The sequence below is a fragment of the Mchenga conophoros genome, linkage group LG13 (genome assembly GCF_057382185.1).
Source record: "Mchenga conophoros isolate Kocher_MC1m ecotype Shallow Benthic linkage group LG13, M_conophoros_male_GT1.1, whole genome shotgun sequence".
Taxonomy (NCBI): Eukaryota; Metazoa; Chordata; class Actinopteri; order Cichliformes; family Cichlidae; genus Mchenga; species Mchenga conophoros.
Window position 1 is genome coordinate 5296610 of NC_140538.1, and position 18027 is coordinate 5314636.

The 18027-nt window shown below is 40.0% G+C and overlaps 1 protein-coding gene across 4 annotated transcripts in view; it reads right to left on the bottom strand.

Moving 5' to 3' along the window:
* atrnl1a (attractin-like 1a) overlaps positions 1 to 18027 on the bottom strand; it is a 325280-nt gene that overhangs the window by 114643 nt on the left and 192610 nt on the right. For all 4 annotated transcript variants that reach the window (XM_085296143.1, XM_085296141.1, XM_085296142.1 and 1 more), the window contains one exon: positions 15008 to 15086. In XM_085296143.1, coding sequence (XP_085152269.1) covers positions 15008 to 15086 — 79 coding nt within the window. The remainder of the gene's footprint in view (positions 1 to 15007; positions 15087 to 18027) is intronic.

Consider the following 18027-nt stretch of genomic DNA (forward strand, 5'->3'; position numbering starts at 1 on the left):
ATGTGAGGACACATGATGAGTAAGTAAAAAAAACACCATTTTAAAATTGTGAACCTCAAATTCTGAAGGCACATTTCAAAGCTTTCATTCTGAATTTTTATTCCGAGTTCTGCTGCTGAAGCATCGCTCTGCATGCGTGTGTGAGTGCATGTGAGCATCCTGTTTATGAAAAGCTTCTTAGAGCTGGATTAGGATCATCATTGTCCACTGGCTTATGATACGACAAGGATTATGTTAGTACAAAGATATGTTTAGCAACACATCCCAAACTTGCACGCCCACACTGGCGCTGTATACTGGGATGCAGCTTATAGATTGTGGGCTCTACTGCAGTCATAGCATCTTATAATTTAAACTCAAAACAGGTTTTGCTTCTTGTCTTCATTTTCCACATGTGCTCAACATGTAAAATCAAGCAGCTCAGAGGATACAATGTGAACCATATCAGTCGATAGGTGGGGTAACCCTCCCAGGTAAAGGATCACTCAGGAAAAAACTTGTTTAGTGAACTCCAATAGATGTTTTACTAGTAGGCTGCGATCAGCTGATCTGTGCTGCTCCAGTATTCACTGCTCACTGTAGATTTAGTCGACTGCATTCAAAAAGAAATACGCACATGTAACATGAGTTGCACGACTGATTATCCAACCCACAGATACTATAAAGGTATAAAAGATGGAATTTAGTGAGTGAATCTAACCAGCAGCATCATAAATATAAACTAATATCTACTTTTGATGTAGTCTAGATTTAGCCAGTCGAACATAATGCATCACTGTAAACTTCCCCACAGTGCTGCAAAAAAAACCAAAAAACAACAACAACAACAGGTTATGCTGCACTAAACTGCCTGCCTACAACCTGTGAATAATACAAAAAAATTCTATTTTTATTACGAGTGTTAACGTGATAAAGTATTTTCAGCTTGTATTTCTAGTTTTATTGTGTATATAATGAAAATGAGGATTGATAACACCAGCGCCCTTTGCCGAGTCTGATAATTATGTATAATAATTATCAGACTGATCCAGATCATATGAAATAACTTTTCACTTTAACTACTATCCAGATGCCATGTTGTGCTGATGCATTTATGTGCACATTGTTAGTTGTAGTCCATTAAAGGTCTCTCTAATTGTTCTGAGAGGGAGTCAGGGGACTGACAGCTTCCTTCAGCCAGGCACTGTGGCTCCAGAGGGGACTGGATGGGTGGAATTATGACTCCAGCAGCACACCGGTCACTCATGTCATGATCTTCCCCATCCTGTAAATGGCATAGAATTGTTTTTACATCTTAGTACACCTGACAGAACAGCTGTACTTCTCAGAATAGGTGCAAAACTGAATTAAGATAAACTAAACAATGAAGATAAACCTGTATTAACATATTTGTTCCTTCCTGATTTATATTAGTGTATTCAGCCATTTAATAAAATATCAATAAAAGCGAAATATATGTAAAATTTGATTTGTTCTTTTTTATAACCATTTTTCTTCTTTTAATCAATTAAAATTGAATCAAGGAAGAAATACAAAAAATGTGCAATATTTTACCACAGCAAAAAGGCCTGACAAATATTTAGTTACTGCATTTGACTCTCAGTCAAATGTGCTGAAATGACACAATTATCTGTGATGCATGTTTATATATTGGGCATATACTGTATAAAAGTCAGGAGTTAAAGTATGCTGGTATGATCTCAAACAGCGTTCAATACTAATTTCAAATGACTCTGTAAATATCCCCAAACACACAAACTCTTCCTACTGTATACCATTTGTCAGAAATCGTGTCTGTAAATGTACGGTTGCTGTGTTATTCACTGAGTAAAAAAAAACAAAAACATTAATGTGTGACACTGATAGATGCAGAAAAATGTGAGAAGCACAGGAAGACTAGACATTATTTTCAGAGGTGACTGCTCACTGCTCAGCAAGTGAAAATTTATAGACAAGTAATGTCCTCATTCATTTTAGAAAATTAAAATCAGATACTGAATCTATAAATCAGGTTTTTCTTGTGTGTTTGCTGAACTGGCTAAATCTAGACTACATCGAGGGTTGTAGACATTACTTTATATTTAAGATGATCCTGGTTAGAGTGACTAGAGTTGGAAATCCACAAAAGAGGGAGCATATTTCTCCCATATTGGCTTCTCTTCATTGGCTGTTAAATCCAGAATTAAATTTAAAATCCTGCTCATCACATACAAGGTCTTGAATAATCAGGCCCCATCTTATCTAAAAGACCTGACAGTACTGCATCACCCCAGAGCGCACTTTGATTTCAGACTGCAGGTTGCTTGTGGTTCCTAGAGTTTGACAGTACAACGGGAGGCAGAGCATTCACCTTTTGGGCTCCTCTTCTCTGCAACCAGCTCCCAGTTTAGATTTGGGTGACAGACACCCTCTCTCTCGTGGCTGATAAAACAGTGACTTACTGCACCTCCACCTCTCACCCCCATTGGAATACCTTTATGCTGATTGGAGTCACAAGACAGAACAGGTTTTTAATTGAAACCATCTTTCTTTCCTTCAAGTCAAGTGTGATAAATCTATAATTAGTCCAAGTAGTTTTACTGACAGGTAATTTTTCTTTTATAAGATCACATTGTTCACACAGTGACGCCCATTCATACCTGGCACATGCTCTGTCCAACCACAATCTGACCACAATCCATTTATAATTCACTGACACGAAGTGAAAAGCACCTTCAGTTTTTGTCAGGGAATTATAAAGTGAAAAAGATAATGATGAGCTTCAGTTTATACTCTGGTTTCTCCTGGGATGTAGTCAAAACTCTTCTTATGTCAAACTTTTCTCAATACTAGAAAATATATCATTAAACATATACGGGTTACATGCCTTCCTAATAATTAGGCTATACTTATTCAAATATATGCAAGCATATGATCATGTTAACGTGTCGTATTCAGTCTAGAACACAAACAAATGGAAAAAAAAAAGTCACAGAGAAACTGTCAATAAAATATCAGTCTGTCCATGCAGACGTGCACAAGGGCAAAGTCAAAGTCAAAGTCAGCTTTATTGTCAATTCTGCCACATGTACAGGACATACAGAGAATAGAAACTACGTTACTCTCAATCCCTAGATAAAATAGCAAATGAACATTTAAATATAAGAGTGATTAAAAATGCAAGTAAAATAATTAAAAAGTAAAATTTAAATAAATAAATACAATACAATTTTTACATATAACAAGAAAGCTATACAATATACAATATAATGAGTAAATGACATTGAGTGCAAACCAGGCAGAGTAGTGCAAATGGGCAAATAGTGCAAATGGAGATTTGGTAATGTACGGTAAGAGATAGTGTAACAACAAAGTCTTATGAGGTAGTGGCAGTCCAATGCTCCACAAAGTGACTGGTAACTGGTGCAGGCCAGTGAGTGAGTTAGAGAGTGTGTGTGTGTGTGTGTGTGACAGAGTTCAGTAGGACCGTGGAGGAGAGAGGGGAGAGGGGGCAGAATCGGGAGGGAGTTAAGCTTCCTGACAGCCTGATGGATGAAGCTGTCCTTCAGTCTGCTGGTCCTGGCCCGGAGACTCCGCAGTCTCCTCCCCGACGGCAGCAGCTTGAAGAAGCTTTGCATTGGGTGCGTGGGATCAGCCGCTATGCAAAGGGCTTTTTTAGTGAGACGGGTGCTGTAAATGTCCTGGAGGGAGGGGAGAGAGACACCAATGATCCTCTCTGCAGCTCTCACTATGCGTTGGAGGGTTCTATGACAGGACGCATTGCAGGTTCCAAACCACACAGTGATGCAGCTCGACAGGATGCTCTCGATGGTGCCTCTGTAGAAAGTGTACATGATGGGGGCTGGTACTCCTGCTCTTCTTAGTTTGCGGAGAAAGAAGAGACGCTGCTGTGATTTCTTGGCCAGTGCTGTGGTGTTGTACGTCCAGGAGAGATCCTCTGTGATGTGCACACCCAAGAACTTGGTGCTGCTCACTCTCTCCACAGACGCTCCGTCAATGGTCAGAGGAGCATGTTGGGTGTGCATTCTCCTGAAGTCCACAACAATCTCCTTCGTCTTCTCCACATTCAGAGAGAGATTGTTGTCAGCACACCACGTGGCCAGGCGTCTCACCTCACTTCTGTAGTCGGTCTCATCCCTGTTGCTAATGAGACCCACCACCGTTGTGTTGTCCGCAAACTTGGTGAAGAGGTTGGAGCTGTATGATGGAGTGCAGTCATGGGTCAGCAGAGTGAAGAGGAGGGGAGAGTTAAAGTCCAGGAATCAAGTCGCTGGTTTAGGCTAGAGTTATTTATATGAGCCCGACCACCCACGCCCACCCAGATATGTGTCAACAGCAGAGTCAACAGCAGCCATCAATCAAAATGCTTTGTGTGGCGGAGAGATTTTTAGGATGGCAGCAGAGACAAAGAAACCACAAAAAAAAAAAAAAAAAAAAAAGGAGGAGAGGGAAGCAGAGGGAGGGAGTTATATTATTACAGACGGCTGGCCTGAGGCACTTTCCAGTAAAAATCTTAAACGGAACAGGCAGACAAACACAACCGTATAAAACCATCTCCACCACCATATGGCTCCGGGGAGATGTCCTTGTTGTGTCCCTCAAAACACTCCACTCTCTCTCTTCACCCCTTTCCTCCCCCCCCTCCCCCATCGTCTCTCACGTTTCGGTGCTTTTGAAGTTTGCTGGTGGCTGTGAGGTGCTGCTAAACCACTCTCTGAACACCAACACCTTCAAGCTAATCGGGGTCTCTGACAGTGACAGTGGTCACCTGGCCTGCACTGATAGCAGCATCATTAACATTTATCATATTGCCTGTTTTTACTTTTTTTTGTATCAGCGACAAGTGAGTAAACATAACATGAGCACTAGCTGAGAAATAGTTGAACAGTTTTTAAGACTGTTAGTACCAAAAATATCCATTTAAGAATAATATTAGCTCATTTTAGATATGGTGGCATCACATGGGGTAACAAGTGGTACTATAAAGAAACATCTGCAGGAAAATTTTGCAACTAATTGGGTCAATAGCAACAGAGCATGGTAAAATATAAATAGAATAGAATAGAATAGAATAGCCTTTATTGTCATTGTACGGAGTACAACGAAATTGGAGTGCCACTCCCTTGGTGCAAGTTTCAATAATAAATATAAATGTAAAATATAAAAAGTACAAAAAAACAATCGTAAGTACTCAAACAATAGTATGTACAATATATACAGGATAGCAGCATTAATATAATGACAGTATCTTAAATATATGGTTGAATACAAAAGCCCATCTGACAGCAGTCTAACATTACAGTGGAACCCCGACTTACGAATACCCCATTTAACGAAAAATTCAAGTTACAAAGGCACTTAACGGCAATATTTCTGCTCGTGTTACGGCAAAATGCCAGCGTAACGAAATCCGCTGGCTCTGATTGGCTGAGCCCAGAATGGCTACAATGCCCACAATGCCTTCCGAATCATGTGACAACCCCCTTGGCTTGTGTACTTGCACTTTGCTGTTCCACTTGAACGACGTATTGTTGTTGCAGTTAGCAGTTAGCCTATAGCCCTATCTTTCACTCAAAAGGCGCGATGGGTGCTTCGATTTACGAAAGACCCTCGGGAACAAATTAATTTCGTAAGTCGGGGTTCCACTGTGCTTCTGAAATTGCAAAACAATTTCGCAAGAATGCTTTTCAGAATAATCTTCATACTGGGAGAGAAATGGGGTTGAGAGGCAGGGTACACCCTTGATGCTGTCGCATTCACCGTCTTTTTGTGTATTTTATACCGTGTGGTGCCAAAAGGTTTGAAAGGTCTGGACTGCAGGCAAGTCAGTTCATGACCTGGTCTTCTCTCTATGAAGCCATGCTGTTGTAATATCTGCAATACGCAGTTAGCATTGTCTTGCTGAAAATATGCAAGGCCTTCCCTGAAAAAGACTTTCGTTGGATAGAAGTTGTTGCACCTGGTGGTGCTTTTCCAGAGCACCGTCTTTTTCAACCCAGAGACGCGTTTATGAATCCTGTTCACATACGGCTCAATGTGCGTTCACAAACAAAGAAGCACCATATTTAAAAGAAGGAGCAAAGGATGACTCTGCAATCCTTTAGGCAAACAGGAATATATGACATAATTGCCACATTGTTTGCAAAATTCAGCCCTAATATATATCAAAGGTGGTAGACAACAGACTCCGTACTATCAACAGCAAGAATGTTCCCTATGTGAAAGAAATCATCAGCAACATATGAACACTTGACACACAAGTCTATCTATACAGTAATGTGCATCAGGCTTTGCAGTTTTAAATGAATACAAACAGACTTTTATTTTAGGACTCAAAAAGCCACATATCACACAAAGTACATGTTTTTCTTTTTTAAATGCAACACGTCATGGGTAGGAAAATATTTAAATGAATACATTTAAAGGTCGAATGCTTTTCCAGCATTGCAATAGTGAAAATGTCAGGATGTCATTCTGCTTTCTGTTGACTGAGTGGCTTCAAAAAGTATAGAGACCTGAAAATGCCAGAATCAGTAGCACACAAATACACGGCTCAATTTAAAGACTAACCAAATAAATAAAAAAGGCTTTCCACTGAATACACCTCAATCCTCCATCGGGTCCGAGAGGTGGGGGCAGCAGAACAAGGAGAGATGCCCAGACCTCCCTCTCCTTTCTTTTTTTGATTCATTCATCTTTTTAAAAAAATATATTTTTAATGTTTGCCTAATTTATAAATAACTATCCATAAATAGATGAACAGAGTGTAAACTAACTCCCATTATTTTCTCTGTATGCTGTGTTTGTACACTTGCAAGTTGGCCAGCTCGTAAATGCAACAGTAGGGACGACTACGTTTGGAGGTTAAGCACAGGCTGCATGGTGGCTGGTCATGGTGTGTGCATGTGTTTGTCTACGTTCTCCTCTCGTCCCTTTGATTTGTTTAAACAGCGGTCATCCGCAGACATCCAGCCATGCTTGGCCACATTAAACCTCTTCTACTAATCTGCCACCTCGATTAATGCCAACTAAATAATAGGACACACAAACATATGCACATGCTGTGTAGCACCAACACACATAGGGGAACCCCCCCCCCCCCCCCCAAAAAAAAAAAAAAACAGCACCCGTACACAAGTGATTTGGCATTCAGTGGTCCAGACAGGCTAATCTCTCCAACTGCAGATTGGAGTGTGCTGCAGCCAAGGACTGAGCAATCAGAGCATAACATCACCTCTGCAGAATCGTGGAAATCCAACAGTTTTAATAAAAAGGAGAAGAGGGGAAAAAAAGAAGAGCCTTTATTTTGAAATTAAAAAAGTCTCCGAGCAATATAATCTAATTCTAAGCTTTATTAAAAAATTAAGGTTGCTTATTATATTTTAAACTTGACTTACTTACTTTGGTAATAAATGGCTTCTGGCTCACAGCGCCATAATATTGACACAATCTTGTCATTAAAATTAGCTTAAGCACCTTTGACTCATCATCTTGCCATTGAAATTAGACAGTAAGAGACCTCAGGAAAGCATTTACAGCAGCATAATTAGCTCCATAAGCCAGCTTGCTGGTTGCAGTGCAGCACTGACAAGTTCTAAACAAACAAAACAGCCTCAAAACTTAAATTTAATCAAGCTTGCTTCTTCTTCATTATGCACAGAATTTTAACCCTCCTGTAATTTGGAGTGGAGCATCTCTGAGTATAATTCCTTAATGAGTGTAGAGGAAAAATGACACAATATGTTAATTGCCTCATGCAAGGGGAGTGCAAACATCTAATTTAAGAAAATTAATGTGAGAGGTGGAGCCGCTGTAGTGAAGACTGCAGAGGTCAGGGGGCACCGTCAGCTAAAGGGAGAGCGATGCTCAGATTCAGAAGCAGAAACCGGCTGTGCTGCAAAGTAATAAAGTCTTCAGGATAACTTATCAGCAAAGAAGAGTGACAACATCTGTCTGGGATGTGAATTTAAAAAAATACTCTACCAAGTAAACCAATAAACTAAATGAGAATCAGTTTTTTATAGAGTAGAGAGACAGATGCACAGAATGTGAAGGCAGACTTTTAACATCATCATAAAAACAACATGGGAGACAGACTTGTTCAAAAAGGTTTCCTATTAATTAAAAATGGTTATTTTGTAATATTCTATTGATTTCCAGCTTAAACAGTTGGTAAAAATTTACTTTTAATTGAATCAGATATTAAAGTTTGTTTTAATCTGTATTAGAAGTATAAAGCCAGCAACTAAATCATCATAGCATCAGATAATTATGTGAATCAGCAGCTGAAAATCTGGTTTTTGACAGTTTGTTTGTTTTGATGATGGTTTAAATGCTGCTAAGAAGACAGCTAAAATTTACAATTTAATATTTGAGTAAATGTGTCTTGTTTATCAACTTAGGGTGTGGCTTCGCAGTATTAAAACACAACTTCATTAGAAGAGAGCCACAGGTGTTACATCAGAACATTCATAAGATAACCGAGGGTTAAACTGGTGTTTGACGACTTGGAGTAAAGACCGTAGGGCATTTTATGACTTGCTTTTAGCAAATGTTCAAATATGGGCTGAAATATGAAGCCAAGGTAAGAATGTAGTAAATTGCAGTTCTTCTATAGCCACTTGAGACATACTCCAATTTTATAATCTTCAGCACAAGCCCAACAGTAGTAAAACAGAACTCCTGGTTGTGGCCCCCCAGGCCCTACTCGAAGGCTGGAATTCTACTCCTCGACACTGACGGTTGCACCACATCAGCATCCATTGCATTCCAGGCTTATATTAAATCTGTCAATAAAGCAGTTTTTTTCCAATAAATGAGCATCGCTGACTTCGTCCATCACTTATTGACTCTGTAGCAGAGACACCCGTCGATGCCTTTGTTACCACCCCACTGGACAACTGCAATGGGGTCTTGTTCGGGATCAACAGCAAAGCCCTGGACAGACCTCAATATCCCAAAACTGCCAGACATCTAACATGCACTCTGGTGACATATCTATTAACATGACATATTTGTGAGGATAGGTTAATTGATTAATCTAAATTGCCCATAGGTGTGAATGTGGGAGTGAATATGAGAGCGAGTGGCTGTCTGTGTCTCTGTGTGTTGGCCCTGCAACAGACTGGTGACCTGTCCAGGGTGTACCCCACCTCTCACCCTATGACAGCTGGGAAAGGCTCCAGCGCCCCCCGCGACGCTGAAAAAAAGGATAAGCAGAAGCGAATGGATGGATGGGTAACAGAAGGCATGTAACATTAATCAGATACCATTCCAAGCTTTAAGCGAGTGGAAGGAGGGTTTTCCATGCAACTTTCTTGCCCAAATATGTTAAAATGTGAGCCTATCAGGTATCATAGGGCAAGACACAGGGTAAACCCCAGACAGGTTGTCAGTCTGTTGCAGGGTAACACATGGAGGCACATAACCATGAGCCATGGTCAATTTAGAATCACCAAATCCAAGACCTTTTCAAGGTATTGTCCCATAAATATCGTGTTTCCACTATAAGAGTGTTCATACAGATTCATATAACAAAATTCTGCTTTTCTGATGAGGCCAAATAAGAGTTTAAAAAATGACTTCGCTACTTGAGGAAAGAATGATTAAAAAAAGGCATCTGAAAGGGTGTCAGCGGTGCAGAGAAGACCTTAATCTTGTCCTTCTGGCTGGCCATCTTTCTAGCTTTTCATTTTTATTTGACTAATTTATCTAGCCGCGAGGCAGCATCAGCTGTGGTGGATTTCAAAAAATCCACACACTACAGACACACACACTCACACAGTCTTCAGAGGAGCAACCCTATTAGGGAAAACCAGAGACATGGTGCGCAGCTTGTCTCTGCGCATCAGCATTAGAATTTCAAAGTAGCTTTTGATTGTTTGATCTCATATCCAAAAATGATTGTTGGTAATAAAAAACAAGTATGAGAAAAAAGCAATTAACATAAAGCTGCAGCTCTATTAATATCCAGTTTTCTCTGTAGTCTCGTGGCTGGTTGTGATCCATAATTAACGGTGAAGAGATCCCATTTTCACCTTCTGCTGTGGTTCCCCACTAGACCAGCTCTCTGGAGAGCGCAGCAGAGAGAGGGAGATAGCAATGAACAGATGATACTTCACACAGAAAAGCTAGAAAGAGACTTTTTTTTTCTAGTATTACAACCTGACAGACTTGACACTTTTAATATCTTTATATTATGGCTCAGTTCATAAATTCGTTTTATGTTAAGTCACAGTAAATCCTGATCATTTAAAAAGGTGGTTATAAACAAAGATGTGTTGAAAGATGTCAGAAAATTCTCTTTGAAATATGCATATTCACATCTATGTCACACCCATATCATATGGAAGTCCTGAGTAGGGCTGTGCGATATGACCAAAATCTCATATCGCGATATAAGACATATATCGTCCCGATAATGATCTAAATCACAAAAATTTAACATTTCCTGTAAATTCTGTGAATCTCGGGCAGCTCGTCTTGCGGGAAGTGTTTCCAGCTGCGCGTCATGTAGCTGGAGTCGAGTGTTTTAACCGATGCATGAAACGATACATTTTTAGACATAAGTTGTAACGGCCGCCGTTTTCTTTGTGAGTATTTATTACACGGCGTGCTGCGGGGAAAAGCCTGTTCTAACGTTTGAGTCTAAGGTTTATTTTTTAGCACCTGGCGGCTCTTTTTTAATTCTCATCCGTAAATAATCTGCTCTTTTACGTAATTCAGTTTATTTTGAAAAGTCTCAAAAGGATCTTGAGCTTTATTGTGAAAGGTTTATGTGGAACATAAACAAGAGGACTCGCGATGCTGTTGTCGTTGTTGCTAACCACAACGCATAAAAACAGGCGCTTGTCCGTCAGTAGTGTGGTTATATTACATATAAGAGAAAGAGAGAACTTTAAGAAATTAATATAGACAGTACAGTGACCATCAGAACGATGAAAAATATTGCCGTAAACAGTTTATTTTGCGACACCACGAAACAAACAATAGTGTAAAATGAAACGATAGATGTTTTTATATCGTCATCCGATATGTAAATGGTAAATGGCCTGCATTTGTATAGCGCTTTTCTAGTCCATAGGACCCCAAAGTGCTTTACATTACATTCACACACACATTCACACACTGGCGATAGCAAGCTACATTGTAGCCACAGCCACCCTGGGGCGCACTGACAGAGGCGAGGCTGCCGGACACTGGCGCCACCGGGCCCTCTGACCACCACCAGTAGGCAAACATGGGGTTAGTATCTTGCCCAAGAATATTTGGCATGCAGCCTGGGATCGAACCACTGACCTTCTGATTAGTGGCTGACCTGCTCTGCCACCTGAGCTACAGCCACCCCATTATCGTTATCGTTATATCAAAAAGCCCTAGTCCTGAGTGACGTCAGCAGACCGGTAGCATAATGTGAGCCGGGCACACTGTCACGAGTAAACTCTGGCATCAAGAAGGAGAACTGGATTGTTTTCTCTTTTTCAAACTATTAAACCCTAGAGGTGGTTGTGTGTTTCTAAAATAATTAGACCAGCCTGTCTGGAAACAACGATGCCATGTTCAAAGTCACTTAAATAACAAATCACCTTCCCACTTTCATGCTTAGTTTGAAGTTCAGAAGTTCACCTTGACCGTGTCTACAATGTATTAAGCTGCTACCATGTGATTAGCTGATGAGATATTTGCGTTAATTGGTAGATTAAAAAGTGTATCTAATGAATTGACCACTGAGTGGATTCCTGTTACAACAAGGCTCACACAAACAGCTCAGCAATCAGCTTGTAGTTCATATAATGCAAAATTTACATGAGATAAACATGGCTGTACTATCCATCTCTACCCTTAAGGAGCAGCAGTTTATCTCTCTAATAATCAGGTTGACACTAAACACATCAACACCAAGAAATCATAAAAACAAAGAAATCAGCGCTATTGATTGTCCTGGTTAATTTTCTGCTTGATGGTTTTCTGAAGCCAAACTGAGTTTGCGAAGCTTAGAACTATATCTGTGTGAGTAAGTGTGTCTCAGAGTCACGTATATCATCTGACATAAATGATACAGTGGGAAATTGAGGTTGGAGATTGATCTGTAAGCTTCAGGTATCATCTGAAGGAAAATAGAAAAGACACAATTGGCCCTTAGAGCTAAAGAAGGAAAATGAGATTTTGTCACTGACAGACTAATCTGTTGTTTTTCAGATTAAGGTCAGTATTGAGGTCATGTATTACAGAAAACCCCCAACTTCTTTACCAAAAACAATGAATGCATTGCTTATATACATGTGGTAGACAGTAACTACTTGCACTACTAGCTGTAAAAATGGCTGTTGCCTGATACTTTGAATGCTCCACTTTAATTCTATTAGAATTTTCTGATTTAACCATGTGCTTAAAGAAGTAATTTATTTTATATAACTGCACTGTAAATAATGATGGGAGGAAAACTGAGCCGGATCTTTCAAGTTCCAATAACAATAATTTCTCTCCACTGTGCAACTTTTCACTTATTATATCCTCAATCATCCAGAGGAAAGGACAGTAAAAAGAAAATAGCCCTCAGGAAGAATGAGGGAGACACACAGTTAAAGACAGAGAAATGTGGAAATTAACCAACAGTGCAGTGAGCATTGCGAATGTGCTGTGATATGAGACCAGCTCTCATAAATATTGTAGCAGAGTGTCAAGCAGCCTGCCAGCAACCAACATACTGCTCCTCACACTGATAAAACAGGGCTAAATAATCACTGCGCTGGAAACATACACACCTGTAAGTACACACACACGCACGCACGCACGCACACACGCGCGCACACACACAGGACAAAGCTGTTCAAGAATCCTCAATGTTTATATCAAGCTCTATATTTCACTTGTCATTTCTCAGGAAAGACTCTGCACAACATAAAATATTAAAGACAGATGATAAGGTCAAAAATCGGACTATTTAAATTAACAACTGGATTGTCGGTAAGCACCTTTTTTCAGATGTTAAACACATTACTGATTTATCATCAGGCTCATGTGTGAAATGTGTTGGCAGTGATTTGGTCAGAGCAACGTTTGCATTCATTATCTGGACACTCCAATGAGTTGATGATCTATCTATGTATATACATATACATACATACATATACAACAACAAACAAACACAAATGCACACACACGTTTAAAATGAGCTACTCTTGAACATAGCTTGTTCTGCCCCTTGTCACAGCATGGTGGGTTTATTACAGCTTTATAGCTGTAGGATGATCAGACTGTATATGTCCTACCACTGTGATGCCATTTTCTAATAATATTTTTTAGTTATAATATTTAAATGCCGCTTCAAGTAACTACCAAATGCCAACAACCTTGGTACATAATATAAACACAAAGACGCATATCTATGAAGTAGTGGTGATTAACATGTAAGCAAATTCTACAGTTTCACTCCCAAAATGCTCCAAAAGGCAACAACACCACAAATTAGCTAAGGGTATACCCAGAAAACAGCTAGTGGCCTCAGAGCAGCCATGGCTCCAATCACGCATAACGCTAACCCCTTAATACAGTGATACAGACGGGGTGAGTTATAAAAGATTCACCACACATACTGTTGTTATAAAGCTGTAAAAATAGTTCTTTCATCTTTAAAGTCACTTTAACATTGGACTTTATTGGGATTGACTCTCTTTAGAAGACAGCCTCTGGTGGCTATATTAAGAACTGCGGTTTTCAGTGTTTCGTGTTTGCTTCATTAGCGTTTGCCTGCCAGATGTGTGCTAATGCCAGTTTACTGTCATTGCAACACTGCTGTTTGTTATACTGATTAGCAGCAGGGGAGCTCATTTTGTTTGGACTGTTTAAAAAAAACAGCAAGTCTGTTAAAGTTTTCAGCACACACATCTTTTAGAGTCTCAGGTACATAATTAGCAGCTTATTTTGTGTTTTTATATATATATATATTTTCTGTTTACTTTCTGCAACCAGAAATGTTCTTCAAGCTTTTCTCTTCGGCAGAGACGCTAATGCAAACTCAAAGTCACATACTGGCTCAATCTGCAATCTGGACTCTATTCATTAAAATCTGTAAAAACCAAACAACAATTAGTTTTGCATACACCATGTGAGAAAAACGTCACTAACTGAACATAAAGGTTTACTCCACTTAAGAAGATTACGAATAGTCCTAATTGAAGGCAATTCATTTTTGAAACATCATAAATCTTAAAGACACACGTCGTCATCATTTAAATGGGGAAAGTTAATTTGCAAATGAAAAGATCAGCATTTTCTGCACGATGACAAAACAGCAGTGGAGGAGAAAAGGGGGAAGAGCAAGAACCAACAAGTGTATTTAAACACAATAGCTCCCTGTGGTACATCTATGGATTACACTAGTAACAATAGACTATTATCAGCTGTCCAAAACCAACAGTGATTCCTCCCTGATGACACAAACATAAAACACAAAGTGTGATAAAGAGAATAAGGGTTACTGCTAAAAAACAAAACAAAAATCCCCCCAAAAAACATGTCAAACAGCGCAGCATGGGATTGATTTGGAGCCTAAATTGTTTTTGCATGTGTCTGCGAGTGTGTTCGGAGGAGGGTCAGAAGTAAATATGAAATGATGTGGCATCTGTTCAGGCTTTAAGTGATATATCACTCTATTCCACTCCGTTTAGCATCACTTCGTCTGAGTTAATTGGCTCATGAGGAGCACTAATTAAGGGGAATGGCCTTGTTTATCGTCATGGCGATGCTCGTTAAGCAGAGAGATTTTTTTTTTCCTTCCAGTACTCATGACATTAACCCACCCTTCACAACTTGTGGGTGGGAAGTAGTATCAGTGTTTACCCTTTGATGTGTCAGCTGCATCTGCGTTTCTGTGCAGCAGAATCAAGTGCACACACAGCTTGACAACGCTCTGCATGTAATGTATACAAATGCATATGCACACAATGGCACACATAAAAACGCATTACAAACACACAAGCAATACATTATCCAAGATGTGTCCTACCTCTCTACGCCGTGAGGCCCAGCAGGTCTGTTTGATTTTCCAAACTACAGCAGCCACCAGCAACAGCGACAGGAAACAGCTGGACAGAGGAGACAGACAGATGATAAATCAATCCAAAATCAATGATTTCTCAGTAGTGCATGAACAAGAATATGCAAAAAAACAAAACAACAACCCATCAGGCAGCATTAGATGGAAACAATTTAAAGAACCGCTTTACTTCTAGGAATAAAAGGTTATACAAGAAATGTTAGCATTTCAAGTAACCAGCAGTTGATGTGGCACGAATCAGAACAGATGGCTTTCAACCAAGAGACTACATGGGTTGTTTTTTTTTTATTATTATTCTGCTTGTTAGTCAAAATATTACAACTAAGTGCTTGACGTCACTCAAGGTGACAAAATAGTCAGTGAAACAAAAGAAAAATCATTGTGTTCATGCTTATAAGTAGCTTTTCAGCTGTTAATGTTTTCTTTTTATTTGTTGGGGTTATCCTGCGTCCAGTATCTGTGGATAACACAATCATTTAAGCTCTCACTATAAAAATACAACCATAAATGGTTGCATTTCCACACTAATTTCCTCCCCTTTACCTCCATTTCTTGCAGACCATAGGCTAAAAAGGAGAGAGGAATTCTTGAGAAATATGTGGCAAGATACAAAACCGCAGCGACCACAGGCAGCTGGGGATTTTAGGACACAAAAGGGGCGGCAAGAGGGCAATGAGCGACATGATGCTCTCTAACAAAGAACAAGGTTTCATTTACACACAGATGCGCACACACATCCACACATTCTGTTACAAAGTTCAATGTCTGGAGGCCAAAGTTATCAGGCCAAACACAAAGCTTCTCTCTCAAGCAGAACTTCTGACAGCAACTCAAAACAAGCACACCCAAAGACTTAACAACAGGAAGTCCCTGAGAAAGTGCTGAGGACAGCAGCTTCGAAACAATCCTGCTCTTCATCTGTTTCTGTGTGTGTCAGTGCGTGTGCATGTGCTCTCCCATCTCTCAGTATGGAGATGACAGCATTGTAAAGGGTATTAGTGTTGTAATGAGCGTGACATTTTCAGACCAATTGTGGCGAGGAGACTGCTGTCATGGCCTCTTCAGTCCACTGACTTTTCAGTTGCATTCAGAGACATCGCAACCAGGAAATCCCCTCCGGTGGTGAGGACAAGATGCTCATTGCTGCTGCTGGATGAAAACCATCCACTTTAAAGATTCTTGCTGCTGACTTTTGCAGATTATGAAAGCTTTCATCTAGCATCACAGTGTCTTTCATGTCTTCGGTTAAAACAAACATGGTGCAAACACCTACAGTACTGACCAAAAGTATTGTGTCACCTTTCATGGCTTTAGATTTAGTTCTCAAGGAGTAAGACTTTTTTTCTGAATGTCTATCAAAGTGAGCTGAGTGTAAATGTGAAGCCTCAATTTACTATTCAATCTACATCCCTACCCCCACCTATGGTCACAAACTGTGGGTGTGACCGAAAGAACAAGATTGCGGATACAAGCGGCAATAATGGGCTTCCTCCGAAGGGTGGCTGGACTCTCGCTTACAGATAGGGTGAGAAGTTCAACTATCCGGGAGGGGCTCAGAGTAGAGCCACTGCTCCTCCACATCGAAAGGAACCAGTTGAGGTGGTTTGGACATCTGACAAGGATGCTTCCTGGGTGAGGTGTTCCAGGCATGTCCCACCTGGAGGAGGCCATGGGACAGACCCAGCTGCTGCCCCCGCGACCCGGCCACGGATACTTGGAAGAAGATTGATAGACCATCCGTCCATCCATCCATCTAAGAGTTTTGTTGGACGTTGGCTGCTTTTTCACTGATTTTCAGTTCAGTCACTGAACTTTTTTTTGTTGAACCAATGATTTGTGACTTATTCAAGCAGCAGGCAGCTTAGCAAAGAGCCAATTACTAACTGTATCTTTAGATTTTATATTACTACCAGCCTGTCATCAAAACACTTTTTTCTGTTCCTTTAGTTGAAACTATGAAAAAGCCAAAGATAGCACAGTCTAAAATAAATAAAATAGTATTTTTGTACTATGGAGATGATTCCCAAAGAGCTATTCGCTGCGTTTCTCACCATTTTGTCTTTAAAAAAGTTAAGAGAAACTAGAAAAGGGGAGAACAGAAGAAATAAAAGTCATGTCCTTAAAAAAATTGGGGGGAAAAAAGCAAAGATCTGACAAAGGACTTGAGAGATGCAGCTTGACCTTCAGTTAATCCCTCTACTGTTCACTGAAGTCTCCTCAGAAATGGTCATAGTGGATGGGTGGCTGTCAAGAAGTTCTTCTTAAGGAAGAGATAAGGTTGCGGTATGCTAAGGTACAGAAGAACTAAAATAAAGATCAGTGGCAAAGGGTCATAGGGAGTGAAGAATCCAAATTTCACGTGTGTTTCAAATTATTGTCAGTGTGTATGGCAGATACAACAGTATCTAGAGCCATCTGTAAAACACAGTGGTGCCTCTGTCATGGCTGATTTCAACCAGTGGCTTTCTTGTCAAAACTGATGGAATTAGGAGCACGTACAAGTACTGTCAGATTTGAATCCATCATGCAATACTATCTGGAAAACATCTGATTGGCAACAGATTTTTCTCACAGCATGAAAGTGATCCCTAATACATTAGCAAAACAGCGTATCTGGGAAAAAAAACCCACATGGTCGGTCATTACTGAAGCAGTGGGGAATTATCTTGACAGAGAGAAGGAAGAGGTAGCTAACATAGAAATGTGCTTAGAAAGGCTCATTCTATTATTAATTGTGTGAACCATCCACTTCACAGTGAGTTTGAGTTGTTGCCTTCCGGCCGCCGTTTTAGAGTACCTCCGAGGAGGACTAAAAGACTCCAGGTCTCTTTTATCCCTACTGCGTCTTGTCTCCTTAATGGCAAATAATTGTCCTTGAATTTTCTATCATTATTATTGTTATTATTGTTTTATAGTATTGTTCTGTTTGTTCTTATCCTCCTGCTGCTAAACTAATTTCCCCTTGTGGG